The 26,354-nt window shown below is 29.9% G+C and overlaps 2 protein-coding genes across 10 annotated transcripts in view; one reads left to right on the top strand and one right to left on the bottom strand.

The window, feature by feature from the left end:
• The window catches only part of LOC139425678 (uncharacterized), a 36,465-nt gene extending 13,153 nt beyond the window's left edge, over positions 1-23,312 (bottom strand). The window contains exons 1-2 of the mRNA XM_087149351.1: positions 23,111-23,312; positions 6,449-6,555 (exon numbers count right to left, since the gene is read on the bottom strand). Coding sequence (XP_087005477.1) covers positions 6,449-6,481 — 33 coding nt within the window. The 5' untranslated portion in view covers positions 6,482-6,555; positions 23,111-23,312. The remainder of the gene's footprint in view (positions 1-6,448; positions 6,556-23,110) is intronic.
• The window catches only part of LOC107446520 (scavenger receptor class B member 1), a 77,024-nt gene that overhangs the window by 4,051 nt on the left and 46,619 nt on the right, over positions 1-26,354 (top strand). For 2 of the 9 annotated variants that reach the window (XM_071180806.2, XM_016061196.4), the window contains exon 1: positions 3,812-4,036. The exons of 2 other annotated variants lie outside the window; for them this stretch is intronic. The gene's annotated coding sequence lies outside the window, so the exon portion shown is untranslated. Of the gene's footprint in view, positions 1-3,811; positions 4,037-23,330; positions 23,417-26,354 lie in introns of those variants that run through there. 5 more of the 9 variants (XM_071180808.2, XM_071180804.2, XM_071180803.2 and 2 more) reach the window with 4 other exon arrangements.

The raw sequence follows: 26,354 nt of genomic DNA on the forward strand, positions 1-26,354 counted from the left end.
TTAGGGTGATCTGCTAAAGGATGGAATCAAGAATTTACCACAATTTACTAACGTTAAAGTTCAAACGTTTGTTTCGTTCATTCTATCAACTAATTTATTGATTGTTTGATTATCTTCAATTGAGTCTTTAGATATTGAAAAATAAATAAATTACATTATTTCCTTAATTGTTATAATATTTTAAACCGTTTGATTATTTATATTTTGATTTTTGAAGTGATTGTTGATTGATTCAGTCAAATAATGCGTTATTTATTTGATTTGATTTTATAACTGGTGTTGAACTGCCGACTCAATTCTTAGTTTACAGCTATCAAATTTCAACTCCGCAGCCTTGTCATTTTAATCCCAACCCATAAGACAAGTGAATTCCTGGAGCAAGTATTGAGACAAACTCGCCTTCTTGATGGAACGGACTTGCAATAACTTTATATGAATGGGAAAACCACGAAAACCTTCCATGGTTAGCCCGACAGATTCTAACCCATGATCCGCTTAACACTGAGGACAATTCTACTTGGTCGATGCGAGCCAGGAGCAGAGTTCGTATGAACCAGCCGCCATTGGAATTCGAACCTTGTTCCCCTCTTTGGGAAGCAAACGCTCCTTAAAAAAATTAACATTATTATCATTTAAGCGTACTGAAACATTGCTGTTGTAGCAGTCTTGACTTTAAGCGAGTGACTATAATGTGCAGATTAAGTAACATAATTTGAGAAATGACATAATTTTTTACCACTTTAACGGTTCACCCTAGATAATCTGCACATCACCTAAATAGCAACGTTTTTACAAGTACTTGACATTACCTGATTCGGGTGTGGGGATCTGTTCAAATTTTAATTTCATTTCAAAATGATATTTAGTTTATTTTCTGTTTGTTATTTATAATTTATAGGGTCATTTGATATGGTTAAGTTATCTTATCAAATTACAATAAATTTAATCCTCATGTACTGTGAGAAAAATAAAAAAACGAATCACCCTGAATAACTTTTGATCTCATGATCAGATCTTCACGTTCTAGGACGCAATCTCAAAAATTTGAGGGGATGATCTCAAATATGCTAATTATTGAGTACAGACGATATTTTAAGTTACGAAATGAATTCAGGGGGTAACTGCAATCTGAGAAATATGCTTCCCATAGTTTGGTCAAGAGAGCTGTCTAAAGTTTGGACCCCTTAATGTCAATTTTACTTTTGGCGTATTTCGCCATATCTTTGAGAATTTTTCAAACGAATTGAAAATTTTCGCTCACAATTATTAAATTCGTTTATCCAAAGAAAATTCCATGCAATGTGTCAATTTAACAATTATACATAACTTTTATTATTTTAAAATAATATTCGAAAAACTTTTAAATTGCAAAATTTTTTACATAATTTTAAAAAGTGTACTTTTATATGGCAAAATATAAAATTTGAACCAAATCGGTGGAACAGTTCCAAAGCAATCGATTTGAATTATCTTTAAAATTTGATTTCTCAGGAGTTATGCGACCTATTTCGAACAAGGTTTCCATATAAAATTACACTCTTTAAAGTGATGTAAAAATTTCTATACCTCACAATTCAAACAAATTTTTACTGTTGTTAAATAAAAAATAATAATAAATTATAATTTTGCTTTGGTCACTAATTAAATAATTTATATTTAAATTATTTAAAAAATAATTAAATTATAATATATTTTAATTATAAATTATAAATTTTTAAATTAATTATTTAATTAATTAAATAAATGATAAATTTATAGTTGTGCTCAAATTTTTTTAAATTCATTTGAAAAATTCTCATTGAAGCAGATATGGCGAAATTCACAAAAAGTATAATTAACATAAAGGGATCCAAACTTTGGACCGTTCTCCTGGCCAAACTATTGGGATCATATTTTGCAGATTACCCACTATAATTCGAGGGTCTGAAATCCAAATCCGTTGAACAAAAGTTATGATTATTCAGAAAAAGTACGGTTTTGTGTCTGATTTATTAACTTAAAATATCCTCTGCACTAGTTAATTAGCATATTTGAGGTCAATCACCTGAACCATTAAAATTCAGTCCTGGCACATGAAAACCAATCATTGCAAATCAAAAGTTATGCAGGGTGTTAATTTTTTTGTGCACTATTCATCCATTAGCAGGGCCGGATTAAGCACAAGCGGGGCCCTAGGTCATTTAAATTTTTGGGGCCCATAGATTAAATTTTTTTCTCGTATATTTTTTTATTTATTAAAATATAAAAGTATTTGTGTATGTTTTCATTCAAGAAAGCATATTTAAAATTAAAATAAATAACAATAGATCGAACTTTACTAACTACTTTACTTTATTTTGTTAAATTATAACTAAAAAATAATCATAACATATATATTTGAAATGGATTTTCGTTTTTAAATCATTCTTTTTCTTAAGTATTTTTTTTATTTATTTTCAAAAAATTCATTTTAAGGGAGCCCCTTATCATTGGGGGCCCATGGCCCAATGGATAATCCAGCACTGTCCATTAGAAATTAACTTCCTTTAAATTATTTGACACATTTTTTTTTATTTTTTTTTTATTTTTAGGTTTCTATTGAAGAAAAAGAAAAAGGTAATATTTCCAATTAGAATGTACAGTCAGCAAAATAGAAAAAAAATAATCACCCTTAATAACTTTTGATCTAATGACCGGATTATATTGCAGTTTTGATGGGAGAGGAACATAGTTTTAAATGTGCTATGTAATTGGTGCAGGTAAAATCTTAGACACAAAAACGTGCCTTTTTCTGAATAAATTTTTTTTCTCACCATTACACTCTGATTCGTAACCCAAAAGGGTTAAATACAATCTGTAAAATATAGTCCCAATAGTTTAAGTCTATAGAAAAGTCGAAAGTTTAATCCTCTTGTTATCGTTACTTTTTGTATGAATCGAAAACTTTCTCAACATTTCTTACTCAAAGATAATTCCATACCAAGCATATTATTTTTACATTTATAAAGTGTTGAGTTTAATAATGATGGGAGTAATTTTGAATTGTAATTGCATATAAATGTGTATATCTTCTTAATGATATTCTAAAATGCAAAATTTAAGCAAAATCCATAGATTTGTCCAAGAAAAGAACAATTTAAGAACAGCCTTAAAGTGTTTTTATTTATCCGAAATTATTCATCCGAATTCGCATAAATTATGAAACATTAACAATACCTTAAAAAACTTTCTTCTAAATGCATTGTACTTAAAAGTAATGTTTAAAAATATATAAAAAGTTTTAAGTCTTGCAACTACGAACAATTCCCTATTTTTATTAAAATAAAAAATTAAGAGTAATAAAACATTATTAAAACTTATTACTTGAAAGAAATTATCCTTGGGTTATAAGACCTTAACAATATCTTAAAAAAACCTTATAAAAACCGTCCCTCCTTACATTTAGAAATTGTGTATAAAAATATGTAATGTCTTACAATTCCTAATCATTAAATTAAAACATTCGGAGTAATGAACCAATATTAAAAATTACTTCTGGAAAAAAAATCATCCTCGTATAAAATCTTCTAAGTGAATTTTATAAATGAATATAAAACAAGTTTTTAATTATTTGCCGGTCAAAATAGACGAAGCATTGTATAAAATATGCAACTATTACTCACGATTCTAAAAAGAAGTAGATAGAATTTTTGTCAAATGAAAGATCAACAAGCGTATTATATTGTAATCAATTTATAAATTCTCAACAGGTAGCTAATTTTTCTTCAGCGTATTTTTTTTAAATTTTTTCTTCAATCATTTGCCTGACAACAAAATCAAACCTGTTTTTAATACAGATTATTTTCATCACTTTCCTTTGCTGACAGAAAGTTGGCACGCATTTCTAAAATCATCGCAGTTTTCTTCATTTTTTCCTATGACGGCGCGTGACTTTGTTGTATTGGCGCAGCTTTCTTTTTAACACCTTTTAAAGAACTTTGAAAGTGCACAATAGAGACTCAACAATTGCTTCTGTCAAACTAAATAATTTTTTTGAATCTTGCGTGAATCGTTATAGGTATGATTTTGTTATTGTATTCCTTATATATTTTTGTTTACACTGTATTGATACATATTTTATATTGCTTTAAGTATTTTATCGCGTGAGTAAAAATTTCAATATTTTTTACAATTATTGGGGGAATATTTTCAATAAAAATTAATTAAATTGGCGGTATATTTCAAAACCTTATTATTGCAAGTACAAATTAGATGCTAGCCTAGAGTTCTTTATTTTTCGAACCCCCTAAACATAATCATCAACGGAAAAATGAATACTTCAATCCTTTAACTACGAAGCCTTAATGCAAGTAACTTTGAGGACTATGTTGCCTTGACTACACTAATTTGTCCCTTGTTCCAAAATAGATAACGGAAAAGAAAGAAGAAGAAAAACATTCACTGCTGCTTAAAAAAAAATGCTTAAAAAAGGCATTTATTGGATTTGTTAAGATTTTTTTTTTTTTTAACCGTGAGCGATTAGTCACAGTTAGTATAAAGAATCATCACAGAACTGTCAACTTCTACTTTTAGCTTGTTTACTTTTTGAGGATAAATTTGATTTAAAATAATTTTGACTTACTGTCATATAAAAAGTGAATAAAGTGATAAAATTTTTAGCATTCTAATTATCCAAGCGAACGAATGCCATCAGACAGTTTTCAATGACATGTTTAAATATTAACACGAAATTATTATAAGTTATGAAGATTTGTAAAATGCATAATAGGATGGATCTTTCGAAAAAGATTATCTTGTCGGAGATATTTTATGGGAAGAAACAATCAGCAGGATTTAATTTAAAATTAATAATAATATAATATTTTCTTGTTAATAATAGTTCAGTTTTGCAATAAAAAAAAAACTTTCTAATGCGGGAACATATCGGGCTGCTCGAAAAGTAATTTTTTTTAATGAAAATGAAAAGGGACTTTCTTAGAGGGAATGAATATTTACCTTTCTGGCAGTAGCATGATTCCAAGCGCTGAAAATTTTTGTACTTCGCCAGATGATTTTTGACCTCATTATTTGAAGTGAAGGTTTTACCCCCTAAAAATATTTATTAAACCCCGGTTTTTTTCAAATGATCATGAACGATTAAATTCGATCATTTATTTTCTCAGCGATTTCACGAGTTGTTATTCACCAGTTTGCATCAATGAAGCTTCAATTGGAGTGGGGCATCTTCGTGCATCTTAATCAAAACAGCTTTTTGGCAGTGGCGATATACACAGCGGATCATTATTTTTTTTTTGCTTCAACACCATTTTTACCTTTTTGATAGTGAAAAAGTAAAATATGCCGAAAATTCTGCTTTCATATTTGAAAGGGCACCCACCAAACACTACTGCGTAGAATCAATCGAACTTTTTTCACAAACAAGCCTTTGCTATATCAGCTGTTAAAATATACAAAAATTATGTGGCTTAAGTTTGTAGCTGTGAAATTATATAATGAAGTCCTGTATTGAGAAAAAAAAAATCAGAATTACTTTACGAACAGCTCCAATAGTTCCAGGAAAAAAAAATTTACAAGGTCAATGCAATCTTAAAGTGCACAGATTTTTTAATTTTTTTTAAAAAAAATTAAACCTTTTTGGCAGCACTTCTACAAGAATATCAAAAACTTCAGCAAACATGACCAAATGAATGCAAATTATCATTTTTTTTTTGTTGCAGTTACTTTTTGAATAAATTATTTATATTTACATTGAAAATAATAGATTTAATGTTGTTGTTGTCGTGTCTATGCTAGTGCAAAGATTAGAGTCCTCCAAAAGTATTGATTACAAAATTTGCAAGCTCTGGAGCCCGATGGCCATGGAGAATTTCGATGGGAGGTGCTCCAAGTTGAAAGAGGGAGCCGATAATATAACAGATTTAATATAACATGCAATTGAATTTTAATCTATGTACAGAGGTGATTGTGAGCCCAACTCAAAAATCCTGAAAATTTCTTGAGTATAATCATTAATGACGCATTTCAAAAAATTAATGTCTTTATAAATATAAATCATTGATATATTTTCACAACATGAAATTCTAAATAAATTATATGCAGCATAGTTTAAATTAATAATTATGTATAAGTTTACTTTTATCTCTAATCACATTTATTATTCTACCAGAAAAAATATTTACAAACGAAAAAGATGCCAAGTATAAATTCTAGTTATAATGTTTTTAAATAAAATATACAAGAATTTTTATACATAAATGTAATCTATGATTTCTTGAAACTTCTGGATCTTGGGTTTCCGGAAATTTCCGGATCGTGGTTAGCAAAATATCCGGAAGTCCGGTTTTTTTCCGGAGCACAATCATCTCTGTTTATGTATCAATAACTGTAGTTAAAAGCATTTATTATTTTAAATAATCAAAATAAAGGCAGGAAACCTTGTAAATCCTGCCTTCAACACCATGAGACTTACTTCACTTCCAAACAATTTTCCTGTTTTGGACATGCACAGGAATCTTCGGGATTTTATTCCAAAAAGGAAAATATTCTCATTTTTATCTATCGTTGTTTGTAGTAAAGCTGAAAGAAGAAGAAAAAAATTTAATTACTAATCAGAGAATTAGAGGAAGCGGCGTTGCTCATAAAATGAATTTGTTATCTCAATTAACCTAATTCTGACTACTACATGATTTTTTTGAGTTACACCGATAAACTTCCTCCTGTTTAAAAGCTACTGGCAAATTTTATAGCAGAATGATGATAGATATTAATATTTACATTTATAGATACAAAAAAAAAAAAAACTAGTGCGTGGAGTCCCTCCGCGCGGAAGAAGTGAAACTTCGTAATGTTGAAATGGAAATAGGAAGGGGTAGAAATTGAGTTTTAGTGAAATCATATTGTTTCTTCAAGACAAACTTTATTAACATTGCTTACAATTCACAATTGATCGCATCTTTTAATTATCATTTTCGAGTGGAGAAATTAGCAAATCTATAACATTTACAATGTGATTATGATAACTAAAGTAAGATACGAAATGCTTGAGTTCTATTTTTTCAATATTTCTTGCAAAAACTGCATCAATGGTAGTTCCCCCTTTGGTTGTTGGATCATTCCTACCATTTATCATTTCCACCATTCCTACCAATTCCTACCATTTATCATTTGTCTTTAAGGAAGGTCAATAATGTTTCAGCTTCAGGTAACGAGAAATTCACATTAAAATCTCCTCCAAGGATCACAGGCCGCTCACAATAATCAATTTCTTCACCAGTAACAGAGCTTGTGAACCTGCAGTGGATAGTGGCAATAAAGATTTTGCAATAAATAATTTACTATCCCTCATGGCTGCATTTGGTGAAATATAAATGGCAATTAGAAAAGAGAAAACCTAACAATCCATTGATATTCACAAGAGACGTACCTTGACATAACCTTAAATCCGTCGCATTGTCCGTGGAATTGTTTTCACTCATTTTTTACAAGTGTTATCCACTAAGTTTGAAAATAAAAAATACTACCGTATTAAATTTTATGTGTATCAAATCAAACTAAAATATTTATAGAAAAACAATTCGCGATCGCAACGAACTATAGGGGGCGTTGTTGTATGAGACGCTTACCTGCGATTTCCATATGAACCGTCATTCAGTTACTCTGGAGACGTCGTTAATGTAGCGTGTAGCATTGCAACGTTCCTTCTTTAATGTGGCTTATTAAATTTAAAAAAGAAAAATGCTTGATCTTCTTTCTTGTACAACCGAAAACAAAATGGTATCTCTTTTTATTAGAGAAGGAATATCCAAAACACATCGGAAAAATATTTGTACATTAACAGAAAAAAATATGTATATTCTTATAAGAGTTAAAACCTAATGCCCGAGAAATAGTATTACTAAATTTAATGATATAACATGAAAGGCCCATTTAAACTTTACATTCTATAGTTTTAAGAATCATATTAGTTCAAAAATTAAAATGAACAAAAAGTATACATAAGCCTCATAATTTTATGAAATTTAATTTTGTAAACGTTTTTTGACAACAATTTTTATCAAAAAATTTCAAGTTTCAATAAAAATCATTATTTAGAAACTAAGAAACGTAAAATAAAGAATGCTGAAGAAACAAAAACAACAAAAAAAAAAAAAACAATTCTTTTTTGTCGCCATTTTTAGTGCTACGAATATTCGTCTTTGGGATTTGCCAAAAACAAAACAAGATGCAATTTTATTTTTTCAGGAGGGAAATATTTTACCGAAAAAACGAAAATGTTCCAATTCCCACAACATAAAACTTTATCTTGGCAAACGTACATTTTGGAAATGTTATTTCATTTGGAATCTTATTCATCAGAGTTCATATGGCGATATGATTGTTTTGAATCTATGCTAAACTCTATATCGGCTCAATTTCCACCGAAATCCAATTAACTATTTTGATTTTAAATAAAGTGTTTTATTTTATGAACTGTCGCAAAAATTTTAAGTGTAGATTGGCGGCACTTAAAAACCGCCAAATCTGTAGCGGCGGTGGCGTTAATACGTCGTAAGTACCGAATTTTTATTCCATACTTTTCTGAATCATATTATTTCAAACATTGGAATATACAAGAAGTATACATAAACACATAATGTTATACCATTTAATTTTTCAAAAGTATTTTGAGAACAATTTTTATCAAAAAATTATAAACTAAAAAACGGAAAATAAAGAATTCTTAGGATAAAAAAAACGATTTTAAGAATTATTAACATTGATATAAAAACTTTCATATTGTTTCTTTTCTTATTATTCTTATAGTTCTTAATCAGACGTAAAAAACCATTCTGTAGAGAACCATCATCAAATGAAAAAAAAATATTTACAAGCAAATTTTTTATTGTAAAAATCATTGCACTTACCTGATTTATGATTCCCGGAGAATTCCAAAATGATAAGTTCCTTGTTTGAAAACTTTATTCTCAAATAATAGATACATAGTTTATACCTTCATTACTTTTAGATAACATACTACACAGCAAAATTTTATAATTGATATGAATTTGAATATGTAGCTAAAAACAGAATAGCTGAATTCTAGTTGAACTTATTCTTTCAAAATTAAAAAAAACTTACCAAGAAAACGATTTAAATTAATTAAGAATCAGCACAAATGGCACTATTTCAAGTAACTTGGATAATTTTTTATTGTTGTTTTCCGAATTATATGGATACAGAAATATATACTATTCTATAACGAAGAAGAATATGCTATAACTATTACAATTCTGTATGTTCTGAATTCATATTTATTCACTGGAATGACGAAAGCAATGTTGACTTCACTTTAATTCGTAATGAATTGAAGACAGAAGAAATGCATTTTACCTTAATACACACATCTGTAACAGTATCCGAAATCGGAAGTCATCAGTTGCAAGTTTGTTGATAATAGAAATTAAATATTATTGAGGAATTATTCTTCAAATGTTTGGCGTGTTCTGTTCCTGAAAGATTTACTAATATTCTGGAGATTTTTTTCAAGTTCTTCGGCCTTTTCCTTAGGGAAATTTTGTTTCTTATTTGCTGCTAAAAAATGGCGTCTGATTCAGTCAATGACTTTGATGGAACTAAATGAAAACGTGATAAATTAATGTCCGATATTTACAGGCTCCCGCTAGACGGCGTACTCGAGCGTTGCGATCGCGAATACTTTTATGACTTTTATTATATTTATGCTAGTGAGAACCAAAACAATATGGAAATGAATGGGGGAAAACTGTATCCTACCACGTGATTTCCCGGCCCATAAAAATGTAGCGTTAAACGTTTAACGCAACCTTGTTGAAAGTCGCATAAGAAGTATCACTTCAAAAAAAATTTGTTGTATCATTCTTTTAATTGATATATATAGTCCGTGGGCAAATTATTAAACGCACTATAAGATTGTAAAATCTTAATCATCACGTGACAGCTTTATTGTCTTTACGAGACTGAAACCCAGGTTGCACTTGTTTACGTTCTTGTATCAATTGGGGTTAACATTGTAATGCAATACGTTAAAAATAAATGAAAATAGGAAATATATATAAAAAATCTCCTGAATAAAAACCCATTTTTAAATATACTGCCTCTTAACTCGTGCAAATCATGCAATTATTAAGAAACTACTGTGGTTCTAATAATTGGGTCTAATTATTGTTATATACTAATATAATACCTGATATAATAAATATTTATATAATATATTGTCTAATTTATCCAATTGTCAAATATATATCATATATCGTCGAATTTAACCAATTGATACACGAACCTAAACAAGTGCAAATCGGTTTCAGTCACATTAAAACAATAAAACTGTATAGTATCTCCTGATAATTAGATTTTTACATAGAATCTTACAGTAATTTGGCCAGGGAATGTATATACAAGGGCGACGCAATAGTTCTGAACGATGTTAAAAATTCAGGCACTAAATTCATCTGGCGACAGCTTCACAATTTTTTAAACAAATCAATTTTCAGAAACCTTTTATCAGACTATAACAAATTGAATGTCTGATTTTTTATACATCTGTTTGAATTATACACATGAAGTGCAAAATGTTTCTATTTTTAATTTGTGAAAATATCAATACTCTGACTCAGGGACCGAAGACAAATTCAGGCCCAAGGCCGACCCAATTTTCAGGGCCCCTTACAAGACATTTTTGATATTATATTACTGATGAGTAGTCCTAAAAATAAAAAAGATTCTATTGTAGGTTATTTTTCTACGAAAAAAGTTAATGTATCTATAAATTAAAGTAAAATATAAAACAACAAAACAATGATATATCAAAATAAAAATAGTTTGGTAACCACAAACGATTTTTGCTAAAAGTCACTGATTAGCTGAATTATTTTTTATTGTAAGCTATAATTATTTTTTATCTAGTACTTAAACCAACACAAAGCTAGCCAACCTTTACTAATTTTTGAGGCCTCTCAGAAATGGTGGGCCCTAGGCCCATGCCTATTGGGCCTAGGCAATAATCAGGCCCTGCCTAACTCCTACTGAAACAAGTAATATAAAAATAAAAAAATTTAAAGTCAATTCCTACTTAGGACAACAAAGAAAAAATATTATTTTAGTTACTTTTTATTAAATAATTAAAAAAATTTTCCTCTCATAAAAAACTGAAATTAATTAATTAAATTTAATGAATGAATTAACATTTGAAAAAACTGTATTAACATCGAGTGTCATAGACTACAAGTTTAAAAAAAATTGTATTTGAACTTGAATGGATGAATAAAAAGTATTTTACGAACGATTGAAAATTTGAAACAAGATATATAGGGTGAACTAATAGTAGGAATCAAAAAACAACATATTTTTAAAGAACGGAATTTCGTTTGTATGATTTTTAGAATTCATACCATATAAACAAGAAATTCGTGCCCATCCTAACCTATTATATAATTTAAATATTTTTATCGAAATCATATATGACCGATCACGCGATATCACGAGTCGAAATTTTTACCTGCAATTTGCGTCAATAATAAAACCGTTCGAAAACGCATAGTATCGAACTATTTTTTGCAGAAAATATGATGTAAGAAAATCATATATTATTTATTAAAATAAACTTATTGTAAAAACTAGAATGGTTTGCTAAAAGAAGGAAATTTAGTTTCGATCTTATTTTTATGGATTACCACTCTTCAATGATAGATAAACACCTGGCTGGCAATAAACGAAATGTGTATTTGAAAAGCATCCAATTAAAATTTAAACGTAAGTCCGTTTTCCTTGCATAAAAACGCTCTTTTTAAAAAAATTATTTCAAAAAGATGCCTTGACAAGAAATGGGTTGAAGAATTATAATTTTCCCGGGAATATAAATTTTTTCATATTAATATTAATTTGATAGTAGCATGTCAAAATCTCATGATTACAACAAAAAAGAATTTTTTTTGAATATTTAAATGGATGGTAAAATTGTTCACTCAGATTTTGATTTGTAAACAAATATATAAATCCTGATAAACAAAAACGCTGAAGTGCTACTAAAATCAAACAAAATAAATTGTTTTCCTAACACCTTAAATACAGAAGAAAATTTACTTTGACAACTAGGTTACCTATTATATTTAAACTACAATTTTTGAATTCTTTTAAAATCAAATTCACTCACTTTAATCTTTTGACAGCAATTAAAAAGTTCCCCCCTTTCATATTTGCTGCAACAAAATTATCTCACTACTTTCAACAACACAGTTGTTATTGACAATGCGCAAAAAATAAACCGACTATCGTAAATAACTTTTGATCTAATGATCGGATCTTAACGTTCTAAGACTCAATCTTAAAGGTTCGAGGGGGGGGGGGACCTCAAATATGCTAATTCATTACTGCAGACGATATTTTAAATTACAAAATGAGACACCAAAACGTACGTTACGGATAAATATGCCCTTTTTTTCTCATCCTAAAAATATCGGGGGTGACCGCGCAATCTTAGAAATATAGTTTGGTTGGGAGGTAAATCCAAAGATTCGTTAATTTTAAATTAATTTTATATTAATTTTATGTTATATTAATTTTCGTTAATTTTAAATTAATTTTATGTTAATTTTATTTTTGCGTATTTCACCAAGTCTCTAGTCTAGAGCTTTTTAAGCGAATTGAAAAATTTTTGCTCGCAAATTATAAAATTCGTTTATCTAAAGATAATTTCATGTAAAATATAACTTTCAGTAAATATTTATTATTTTTATTGTTTTATTTAATAAGAGTCAAAAAATTTAGAATAGTTAAGTTATACATTTTTTTAATGATCGGATTTGAAGAAAAGTGAGTCACTTCTTTATAAGTTGTCACCTCACTTAATTTAAAACTTTCAAGAGCAAGCAATAAATAGCCATAATTTTTTTTAAAAAAATGCCCGAAACTGAAACAAAAAACGTATACAATAATAAAAGGCTTTAAAATGAAAATATAATCTGCTTAAAGATCAAAAAGCAAAAAACGAAGAGAGAAAATGGAACGTCCCACTCCTTTTTAATACGGTAAAACCATGGCCAACTAGTTGGCCATGGTAAAACATACACACTGAAAATAAATAAATAAATAAAAGTACCATATTCTCCGCAGTATTTTGTTCCATTGACTTTTCCATCCGGGTGTATAGTTAACATAACACCAGTCCGACATTTTAAATACCCTTTTCGTGGTTTTCCAGGTGTATCAAACATGATATCGGCACACACGATGAGAAATTCACATAACAGTAAACAAAAAATATAAAGCTTATCCATGCATCCTTAATCGTTCGATCTGCACCTCTTTGCCATTTAGATTTTCTTTCAAAATAACATATTCAATATGGTTAAGGAGCTATTGGATTATACTTGGCATCTAATGAAATAATATTTATTGAAATTATGCATGTTAAAGATATAAAAGAAAATAGTTTCATAAGTTTAGGCTAACTGGCGTCTTGCTGCTAAATATTCATTCCATAACATTAGAAATTTAAGAGAGATTATTTCTTTTTTTTGTTCTTCGATATTTAAATATTCTTTTGTTACTGTATTATACAGCGGCAGGGTTGCCAATTCGATGAGTTTTTCCGTAAAAAAAAAATACTAATCTGGCTCCAGAGAGACGGGCAAAAATAATTTGTGATATCCAAAAATGACTTATGTATTTCTCTAAGTATTTCTCTTTTATGTTCGTCGAATTAACTCTCGAAGAAATAAATCTATTACAGTGATAAATTTCGAGAACAGAAATATTTAACGCGAAATTTATGTACTTGTAAAATTTTTGTATGCTAAATTATTTACTGTAATTATTTACTGTAAATTATTTTCTGTAATAACCATGCAGCAAAACTTACGTAGTATTAATCAGTGAAATCTAAATTTTCTTCAAATCATATTAAAAAACCCTATTTAAAAAGAGGCCCGTAAATTTAAAAAATATTCGAAGAAAAAAAAATAAAGGGGACTTATTCGTGAATAAATGTACTTTTACTGCAGTTTAAAAAAATCATGTTTGGGGAATTTTAAACTTAAATTACAAATTTTATTGAGTAAATATTTCACCCTCTACACTCTTTGCACGTGCAGTACGAAAAAAGAAAACCTTTAATAACTTCTGATCTAGTGATTGGATTTTCAAGATGCAATCTTAATGGTTCAGGGGTAAGCTAAGTAATTAAGCGCAATTTTAAGTTGCGAAAACAAACACAAAAACGTACCCTTTTTTTTTTAATAAACATACGTCTTTTCTACAAATTTAGATTCGTAACTTTAACTCCGAAGTCGTCTCTGAGGCACCATCAACAGTCAACATTCTAAAATTAAGAATTTTTATACTTCAATGACTAGTAACAACATCATTTTAAGGATTTTAAAAATTATATAAAAATACTGTGTTATGTATTTTGAATGATTTAGTTCTTAGATTAGTTCAAACAGTATTTTAAAGCACTCGGAGGGCAAACGGTTAAAAATTAGCGAAGAGGCAACCAATATCCCCCAAAATATGGAACCAACTATATGGTCGGGAAGGTGATTTGAAATTTTGAATCCCAATGTTAAATTTACTTCTTCTTCTTTTTTTTTTTTTTTTTTTTTTTTACGTGCTTCCTTATAGCTCTGAAATCGTTTTAACTATATCAATAAAAGTTTGCACATAATTATGAAACTCATTTATATTCAAAAATAATTTCATTCCAAAATACTGTTTTAAAATTGGTCATTATTTTTTTATTTAACGAATAACTATATTTATTACGATGCATAATATAAAATTCAATTATTATTTATTTTTGAATTGTAAACTATGTGAAGTTAATTGACAAAATTCAATATGTGTTAGCATAATTGGCTGTATAGTTCCTGAATAAAAAAAAAAAATGGAAAAGTCGTTTTTTTTTCTTTTTATTTCTTATGTTCTATTCAATTAATTTTGTTATTTAAAATTACATCGCTTAAATGATTTAAAAAATAGGTGAGTATATGAGTGCAGAAAGAAGAAGTCATAATTATTTATAAAAGCAGAATCTTTTATTATCTCCGAGATTTTCGTTGTCAGTCTCCGTCAAGAATAAACACATTTTTTAAAAAAAAAATCGCTAACATTCGAACAAATTTTTATAACTTTAAATTTCAAATATTATTTAAAATAAATTTTATAAGGAAAGAATTCATTTTATTTTAAAAAAATTTAAAAGGAAAGAATTCATTTTTATGACCTCCCAGCAGATCACCGAAGTCAAGCATCACTGGCTGCCGTCAGTGTGCGGGTGGGTGACCACTTGGATCAGTCTGCGTAGGGACCGAGGGTGTGCGGTATTGGTCCTCGTAAAACTGTTCTACCGTTAAGTGCTCGACTTCGCCCGTAGATCGTCGGGCTACCGAAGAGGGGGTGCCATCCCCCCAGCAGAGGATCAAAATTGTGGTGGCATGTCTTCGGATCATCCTCAGGGATGTTTCCCAGACCGTCGCCAATAGCCCATTGTGCAGCTCTAGTGCGACGTAGATGAACTTCAACTATTACTACTCATTTTTATGACTACGTAACTCGTTCATGGCAACAGACAAGATAACTCGTCTTCCATGAATATTCGCTCTATTGTTGTATTAGTGAATATGGTTATGGATTGCAATCGATTATTATATTTTACAATAAAATAAACAAGTTTTAAAGGAATTTTCGTTTTGTTTTAATTTTGGTGCTGCGGTTGAACTTGAACCGCAGGGAGTGGAACAAAGGCACGTCATTGCAGCGACGAAAATTTTAAAATTATAGTTTGTCAATATCAGCTGGGTTTTTTCCCCGCGTGATATTTCATTGAAATCTTTGAAAACTTTCTCATATGAACTATCCCAGTTTAGTACATTAAAATGACGAAAACACACACAATAAGATTTTATATCCAAATTTAGATTCATGTGTTTATAACATGAAACACGCAATTTTATAAGATGAACTATTCACAAGGGGATCAAATTAATGTAAAGATATAAATTATAGCTATAATAAACTTCATAAGATTGTGATGTCTAAAAGAGTTTCTCTTTCACGTCCAAAATGGTGTTGACAAATATAGTTCCTAATATATAGCTAAATTATTGGACACAGTATGAGATTCTATGCAAAATCTTAATTAAGAGCTTTACAGCTTTTACACGACTGAAACAGGTTTGCACTTGCTTACGTTCGTGTGTCAATTTTTTAAATTAGACGATAATGTACTGCTACCGCTTATTACCCATTTTGTCAATGGTTAATAAGCGAGACGGTAAAAATTCTTTTACTAAAAAATAGGACTTTTTTTCCAATGCCCACCTGGAGGATGACCTTTCGTCAATAGAGGCATCTGAGGGGATATTATAGGTGGGCCAACGTTTCTCCCACAGTAAGGACAGAGAACATCCATGCCTTACCCGGGATTCTAACCCAGAGCCTTTCTGATGCAAGGCCCGTTCCCTGACCCCTACATAGGGCAAAAAATAAGACTTGAATGATTATTAAAAATGAAATATACATTAAAACATAGAACGAATCTAAGAAAAAAACACTAAATGTTGCTTCGCGTTTATCTTTATATTAATGCTCTAGTCTAGTCTAAAAAGTTATCAAAAATTAACCTCAACCTATTCCTTGTTATACATTTTTCATCTCCCAGTCATTCTTTATTTGCTTTTTATAAAATAGTTCAATTTATAATAAATTTGTATTTTGATTTGAAGTTTTAAATGGGAAAAAAATGTATCGATTTTTTTAAGATTTGCTTTTGGCTAAGACTATTAAAATTTAGCTAATACTTTTGATATTTGGCTAATTTACTGGCTAGTAATTTGAAGTTTTTAACGCTGCCTCTGCTACATTACATAAACCTAGTCTAACTGTTCAGAAACAAAACACCTGTGCCGACCGGCCTGTGTAGGGGGCAGGGAACTGTCCTTGCATCCGAAAGGTCCTGGGTTCGAATCCCGGGCAAGGCATGGATGTTTCTTTCTCTCTGTGTGTGTTCTATGTCCTTTCTCCTTTGTGTGTAAATGTGACCCGCCCTATAAACGGGTTGTGGTTGTGTGAATGGCGTGGCAGAAATCGAATTCCTGGCCATAGATGGCGCCACTGAAAAACAGGAACAATCGCACCCCTACTGCCCAAAACAGGCATACAACAACAACACAAAACACCTGTAACTGATCACATTTCAAACTTTATTTTTAAGCCAATGTGAAGTTTTAAAGATTATTATAATAATAATATCAATAAGGGGGCAGATGCGTACTTATTTTGATTCAAAATGTGAAAGAAATATATATAAACTGATCATAAAAATACATTTAATCTGATAATTTTAAATGCTTTAATTTTAACTAAAATGTGTGATGTAACACTTTCTTTACCCTCTCCCTATTAACCTTGTCACCATTTCAAGAGCTCCCTACCCTTTCCTGTAAGCGTGACATCATCCCCATGGATGATGTCATGAAAATTTCGATGGTCGTTAAAATTCTTATTGCAGAATTGTATTGTTTATGATTGTATCAAAAAATTCTGAGATATCACCTGCTCTATCTCTTATATATAGAATATAAATAGAATGTTACTTTAGTGTATAGATATATACCACTACAGAAATATAATTCAAATTCACTATAAGACCTGTTAACTCGATTTTATATTTTGGTACCTTTTCATAGATAAAGGTTGACTTTGTCGACTACTCTCTCCCCACATCAGGCAGGGCCTGATTATTGCCTAAGGCCCACAATTTTTGAGGGGCCTGAAAAATTACTAAAATGTTTAAGGGAAGGTGGGATAACTTTGCGTTGGTTTAAAGTACTAAATAAAAAATAATTACAGTTTACAATAAAAAAAAACAATTCAGCTAGTCAGTGATTTTTAGCAAAAATCACTGATTTCAATTGTTTGTGGTCACCAAACTATTTTTAGTTTTGCTGTTTCATATTTTACTTTAATTTATGGATACGTAAGCTTTATCTCAGAAAAATAATCCTCAATTGTCTGCTTTCAAAATTTCATCGATTTTTTTATCTTGAATGATGCAGTTCAATCGATTCTTTTCTATTGTTAGGCCTAATTACTCAAAATATTATGTAAACTTCAGTAATTTAATTTCAAAATATTTTGTAAGGGGCCCGGAGAATTTGGTGGGCCTTGGGCATGAATTTGTCTCGATCGGTCCCTGACATCAGGGCTAAAAGTCCATATCAAGACTTAAAAGAGTAAAAACTGGTAACAAATAAATTACATTTTTAGCTCTTTTTCGGGAATAATAAAATAACCATAACTACCAAATTTTTTAACGGATATAATTTATATATTGAATTGTTTCTTCTCCGTGTCAAAGTTAATAGCAGTGAAGAGCCGGCCAGTGGCCGAGTGGTTAGCGTGCCTGACTGCGAAGCCAATGGCTGCGGGTTCGAATCCCGCTCTGGGCATGGATGTTTCTCTCTCTCTGTGTTGTCTTCTGATGTGTGAATGTGGCCCACCCTATGAACGAGTATTTGTGGCAGTGTGGCGTGGGCAATGTTGCTCGCCTCCGTGACTTTGGTTCACAGGTGCCCACTGGGTAACGATAAATGAGCGACACTTCCGGCATCTTCTAAGGCGAAGAACGAAAGTTCAGTGCCTGCCGTTATTAAAAAAAAATAGCAGTGAATAGTTTATTGTTAAGAATAGATTTACTCCCCCCGAAAATTATCTATTTTTGAAATAACTCTACTATAAAAAAAACTATCTACTTATAGCTTTTTCATTTTTTCGTGATCTTCTTTAAAAAAAAATTTCTATTAGAAGAAGAAGATCAGAAACTTATATTAACTACATTATAAGCCTATACGCTTTTCTTTCATTTCTAAACTATACTTTAGTTGAGTTATAAAATGATGGAAAAAAATGCAATAATTTTTTTAAAAAACTCATTTCTCTGAGTATAATAAAATTTTCCAAGAATTAAATCTCATTCCAAAGTAATACTATTTTGTTGAAAACTTTTTCCGCTCAATTTAAACTCTTTACTCCCTCAGAGAAGCAGAATAAAAATGAATTGGAGCGGAATTTGACAAGAAAATTTACGGACTCTTTTGTGATTTGCAGAGAAATCCATTAAAAATAAATTAAAATGTAGTCCAATTTGTTTTCGTTCAACTGTGAAAAATATAACATAGTTTATGTTTAATGTGGTCGTCATTCTTTAGAAAATTACTTTCTAGGGTAAAAAATATTTTTAAAAGTGTTTAAATTTTTTCTCTCCATTTTCAAAAATTATTGAGGGTATTTCAAATTTATATGCGATGGAGAAAGAAGAATTTACTTACATAAAATTTTTTACTGTAATAGATCATCATTTTATGATATACTGCAGTCAAAATGAAAGATCATCTTAATTTTATGATTATAATTTCTATTCCTATGATTATATTTTCCTGCAATTTTATAACTATTAGTGAAGAAATATTAATGGCTGATTTCTCAACTTGTTATTAACTTTGGAGTTAGTTATTGCCTATGCCAGCATTTATCTATGAAAAGGTACCCCAGCATAGAATCCAGTTAACATGTTTTTTATACTAGTAAATTTGAATTATATTTCTGTTGTGGTAGATACACTACAGTACTCCCCCACCAGAATTAAATCTGTGATGGAATTCGATGAATGGACACCTCTAGTTGATTCATTGCTGTTTTGTGAGAAACCGGGAAAGCTGTATTAAGACCACCGTACTTTTGAGTGCTGATCGTGAGAGCTTAATTAAGTTCACTGTCATAGTCGCTCCTGTGTCATAGTCGCCAGGAGGGGGATAACGTCGCAGTCACATGTAGCAAGTCAACTGTTCGATGCGGATCACCAATCAAAGTAGGCGTGCTCAGAGCGTTAAGATAGGCGTTGCTGTTAAGATAGGCGTGTTTTTATCAAAGTGGGAGTTTCTGTCAAGGTAGGCATGTTCACATCACATCCGAAGGTCACCAATGTGGGGCAGGCCTGTAAACGAGACGGAAAAGGGAAGATACTGGTATAGAGAGTTTTTTTGGGTACAGATAGATTCGGGGCATTAAAACACATTTTTTTTCAAAGGTGACAGTTTGCACCAAACTATTACTTACCATTGTTTCCAACATAAGCACTTTACGAAGTTCAGCAATTTCCACCAGATATTATAACACAGTACACAAAGAGACATTTTATAATTTACAGCTGATGTTTTCACTTGAATAATTTGAAAATGAAGCTTTTTTGGACTACAATTAGATTCAGTTTAGAGCAAAACAGTGGTAATGCACATTTTTTCCTCCTAATGCGACGCTTTGCAAACTATCCCTTTATATTGTTTCATAATTTGTACTTAACCTATAGGCGCAAAAATATTTATGAAACATATTTTTTACATTTTTTCTTTATTTTATATTAATTTATGTCAAAATAAGTGAAAAATATTATATTTAGTATTTTTATAAGTTATAACCAGGAAATACAGCATGAAACACCGGTGTCTGCGTTAAAGGCAAAATCTTTCAAACACGGCTCACTTCCAAAAAATAAATTTTCAACTTTGCATTAATTTGCATTTATTTGCAGTTATTCAGATGTAAGAGAAACAATTATTCATCATTGAAATTTCTTTAATTTACAAAATCAATCATTTATAAATTTTTAAATACGAATAAAAAAATTTGCAACTACTTTTTTTGGATTTTATATTTTATCACAAATATAATTCCGATAATTTAACACATTTTTTTAGTTAGACTGGTTTTTATAATGGAAAAATATCAAAATATATTTTTGCTTGAGCGTTAGAAAAAAAAATATAAATATAAAAGGGACACCCATCTGTTCCAGCAATTTACTTCACACATCAAAACAAAATATAAGGAAAAATCTTTTGCTTACATAGAAATTGGGGTGTTCTCTCTAGAATAATTTGAAAATATGGTTCATTATTATATTTCCTCTGCAATCATCCCCGGATGCCTCCTGACGGGGGCAGGACGATGATGATTTGAGGATTTCCTCTACAATTATGCGCATATATATGCACAGTTATTACGTCTGAAGTAAAAATTCTTGTCGCTATCATTAAAAATTTTGATTCATAACTATTACATACTTGATATTAATTTGTATTCCAAACAGATGCATTAAAAAGACTTCATATAGACAATACAAAATAAGTGCTTAAAGTTTGAATAGTTTACCACACTGTATCTTTGTAGTGAAGATAGTTTGTTAAATTTAATGTTTAACAATTGGATTAAAAAAGGAAATAAGATGAACAATGAAGGCTTCGTTCACAAATATGGCTTCATTGGCGACATTTTGGTGACATTTGTGAAAAATCCATCCCGTTTGTTTGAATTTTACATTTTAAAAAGTGAGTTCTAAGGTTCTTACAATGAGATTATTTTGCATCTCAAATGACTCTTAATATTAATTTCATTTTTTGTGTATTTCACCGTATCATAATTTTTTTAAGTGAATTGAAAAACTTTGCACACAGTTATGAAATTCGTTTATCTAAAGATAATTCCATGCAAAAAAAGAACTTTTAAATAAATATTTATCATTTTATTTAATAATAATCGAAAACATTATGAATCGTAAGGTATAAAATTTTTTGCTTCGGTTTAAATAATGTAATTTGATCGAATATTTCCTGAAAAAACGAATTTTGAAAAAAGTCGTATATATTATAAATTCGATTTCTCAGAAACTATTTGACCGATTTCGCTCAAATTTTGTATTTTGCCATGTAAAATTTCAGTCTTTAAGACAAAGTTTAAAAAAATTTAACCTTACCATTCAAAGTTTTTCAACTATTAGTAAATAAAATTTTAAAAAATAACAAATATTTACTAAAAGTTAATTTTTGGACAGAATTATCTATGGATAAATGAACTTTATAATTGGGTACAAAGCTTCTTCTATTCGCTTAAAAAATTTCTCGAGATATGGCGAAATAGGCAAAAAGTTAAAATAACATTCAGGGGTCCAAATTTTGGATCGCTCTCCTGAACAAACTATGGAAACTTTCATTAACATGCTGATTTCGTAACTTACAATATCTAATGCACTAATTAATTAGCATATTTGAGGTCACCCCCTCAAATCATTAGGATTCAGCCCTGGATTAGATCAGAAGTTGTTCTGGCTGATCCGTTTATTTTTTTGTGCACTATACTTTCAACTAAAAAATTATATAGAATACATCAGTTTAATTGGAAGAAAAAAAATCTTCCACCGTATTTCACTTTTCTTGGAATTGTCAAGATCAGGATCAGAACTGACCTTATTTCCAAAATTAAAATAAAATTAAAACCCGAAAATTTTCCAACAACCTCATGAAAACATCTGCCACCACTTTTTTTAATTTTTACATTCGCTTTTGTTCTAAATTGCTAAGTTTGAAATGCTTTTGCCTGGGTTGGGATATTAATTGGTGTCGAAATAGTCTTGAAATTTAGGACAAAGATTTTAAAAGCTTTGTTCTAAAACAAATTTGCTTCACCATTCATCTATTGCTTAGAGAATTTGTTGTTACCCGTGACAACCGCTACAAATAAAAATTTAAAGGACAAATATATTGGGAAATATTATATCTAACAGGCCCATTTAAAAAAAGAAAACTATTGTTTTTATGAGAAATTAATGACAATTCATTTTAAATAGTTAATTTTTTTTTCATAAACACTCTCCTAATTTATGACGTCAAAACTGCGTTCTTTACATGCCCGGCATACTATATATAGTTAAATAATTCATTGAGGTTAATATATAAAGGTTATAGTTAACTTATACAGAGAGTTTGCAGTCATTTATCTTCTTCTGTCAATTATGACAGTACACAGATTTTGCTTGGTACTAAGTGTGAAGTTCTTATATTGATTAAATAATCGTTTTATTCATTCCATAAGCCCTTAAATTCAAAGAAGCTAATTTTTTATTAAAAACTATTATGGAAATAATCGTTTCTAAGGTAAGCAGATGGTGTTCAGCTAAGTAAACAAATACAATCTTAATTCAAAATGTGATCAAGGTTAAAATTAATCAATTGATGAACATAAATACACAAAGTGTTACAATGAGAAATAAACAAATCATATCACTCACGATATGTTGCATGAGAACGGAAAACAAATAAAAAGTAGAATTTTAGTCCTAGCGTTTCCGACAAGAATTCTTTAGAAAATCGTTTGCTTTTTGTGTCACCACTAAAACTTTCATAAAATTTTCAGATTTTTTTTTCTTTCTGAGAATGCGTTGATGAGAAGGTTTCTACATCATGCTAGGTTTGCTTTTAGATTTATAGAACTCAGATACATTTTGAATATCAATGAACATAAGTTCAGGAAGAAGTTGCGAATAACGTAGGCCGGTTTCTTACATTCAAAAACACGACATTTAATAATCATACGGGTAAGTACTTTGAATATTTTCCTCTCTAACTAAGTTTCCTTATTTTCTTTTGACCGTTCGACGCCTTATTTTTCTTTTTCGCTTTTATTTTTTAAGGAAATTGAAACAAATTTTTTTACCCTAAACTAAACATACGCAAGTTGAATGTGTGAAGAGAAGGCGAAGTTTATGGATTTATCTTTTTAGAACTAAGCTATTTTACCGGGGGGGGGGGGGTATTTATTTTATTTGTTTATTTATTATTAGCTGAATACCCGTTCTTAGCACGGGGTGAATTAAAAAAAGACTCAAGAATTTGGTTTTTAGCATGATTGCATAATTTTTGTTTCAAATTAGGCAGTGGTAAACAAAATAAAGAAAAGAATTATTAGTTCCACCTTTTAATAAATAGATAATAAAATAGTAGTTCCAATACAACTTTCTTTTGTTCTGAAAAGACACTTACCTGATTCTACCACTAAATTTTTCTATTAAAATAGCTAAAATAATTTCAATTTTGTTTTATTAAATGTTATTTGTTGTCCTTTTCGGTGGCTTTACGTTATTGAAGTAAGCAAAACTCGTTTTTTTCCGGTTTATTTCTATAGAATAAAGATAAAATGTATTTAGCATCTTGTCATGATTCTGTTGCTCGTTGTCGTCTGTTGACAACTCATTGTATTCAAACATTACCCCCCTCAAGCAATTTTCTCCCGTATATAACCGTTTTGAGGGGACGTAAAACACTTATTTCCATTGTATCACTGTAAAAATTGCTTAGTATTGGTACAGTCTTAATAATCACCAAATACATCAATATATTTTGTACCTACATTAGCATACTTAGTACTTATTACATAACCCTTCAACATTTTTGCGAAATACATAGCTAACCAAAGCCGAAATTATTAGAAGTTAATTAGAGCTTGATTAGGATTTTGGAGCATGACCATTTCTCTATCTCACATCTTAATGTCTATTTAAATATTAATAAACTGTCTACTATCATTCACTGGAAAAAATAATTTCTTATTCAGAGAAAGACCCGTTGTAGAGTTTTTATCACATTTGCATTAATTACCATAATACTAGTAGTATATATTACCGTACAGTGCGCCAAAAAAAAGAAGGGAGAAAAACAGACTACCCTGAATAACTTTTTGATCTAATGATCGGATCTTCACGATTTAGGACCCAATCTTAATGGTGCTAGTGGTTGACCTCAAATATGTTAATTAATAAGTGCAGGCGATATTTTAAGTTACGAAATCAGACACAAAGACGTACTTTCTCTGAATAAACATATATTTTTTTCATCGGATTCAAATTTCTGACCCTTAAAATATAAGGTGCAGTCGTGGTCCAAATAGTTTGGTCAGGAGAGCGTTCCAAAATTTGGACTCCGTAATCTTAAATTTACTTTTTAGAAATTTCGCTACATTTCGCGAACTTTTTAAGCGAATCGCCAATTTTTTGCTTTCAATTATAAAATTTGCTTATCCAAAGATAATTCCATTGTAAAAATACATTTCAGTAAAGATTTTTTATTGTTTAATTCTTATTATTTTCTAAAACCATTAAGTTTGAGTCCTAGAACTTGAAGATCCGATCATTAGATCAAAAGTTATTCAGGGTGGTCCGTTTTCTTTTTTGCGCTCTCTGGAGTGTTCATATTAATTAAGCGTCATCTGTCAATGACGATTTTCTACGGTTTTTCGAAACGAATTTCCCGTTAACTTTGCTTTTTAGAACATAGCTTATTTTATTTCAATTAATACATATTGGAGCCATAAGGGCTCAGGGGATAGAGCGCTCACCTCCCAATGAGATGACCCGGGTTCGAATCCCTGATCGATTGGAATTCAGCACCCGGCTCGCACCGACCACAATGCTGGCGCAAAATATCCTCAGTGAAAGACGTATCATGCGTTAGAGTCCTCTTGCCGTCAGTCTAATCGTGAGTGGTTTTCGTGATTTTCCACTCCATGTAACAGAAATGCGGCTTATTTTCATCAAAAAGCCCTCCACGAAGGCAAATACTTGATCCAGGAGTTCCCTTGTCTTCTGGATCGGGTCCTAAATTACATTTTTTTCTTCAACGGTGAAATTTTTTACATCAAAGTAATCATTTGCATTGTTTCCAGCTAAGTAACTTACAAGTTTCTGGAATTTCCATTTGATAAAAGCTCAAATTCAGAAACATTTTATTTCCTATACGAATATCGCAGAGTTTTTTTCCCCAAAAAAGATCTCTTGAAATAGGCCCGATTGGAGAGTTTGAAAATGTTGCTTATCTTTATATTGCCCCATAATCTTTATATTTATGTGTCCTAATATCATACAAATAGATCACTAATAACTAAGAATATTTCGAGTGTTTGAAGTTTATATGACATGATCATAAATATCAGTACGAAATTTGCATGTATCTTTCATTACCAATATTTTTATTTATCTATTAAAAAAAACGAAAATTTTCGTTTTTCAAGGAGATTTATTGAATGTTTTGGAAATACCACATAGCTATAATTTGCATGCGTTTTCAATGGCGAAAGTTCAAATAAATAAATAAAATAAATAAAAACTTTTAAATTATTTATTTTTAAAAAAGTATTTAGAATATCAATATTAAAGCCGAATTTTGTATTTCTCTGCTGATCTCCTAAACACTCACTTTTTTTCTTATTTTGTAGGTTAAATTTTTTAACTTTCTGTACAGTTAGTTTTCGATGGCTTCTTAGTTTTTTACATTTCTAGAAAATATAATTATCAGTTCTTAAAATTATCAGTTCTTGAAAATATAAAGCTCCAATATATCGTTTTCTAACTTCTTTAGCCAGAATTTATTTGAAAAATCTACTTTGAAAACTCTAGCAAACAAAAGCGTGGTAGCCGCATAATTATATTAGTTGTAATTGTCCAAGAGGTAAAAAAAGAAGAAGAAAAAAATCCTGTTAAC

Source organism: Parasteatoda tepidariorum, chromosome 8 (genome assembly GCF_982258835.1).
Source record: "Parasteatoda tepidariorum strain Cologne lab strain chromosome 8, Ptep-v5.0, whole genome shotgun sequence".
NCBI classification, from domain to species: domain Eukaryota; kingdom Metazoa; phylum Arthropoda; class Arachnida; order Araneae; family Theridiidae; genus Parasteatoda; species Parasteatoda tepidariorum.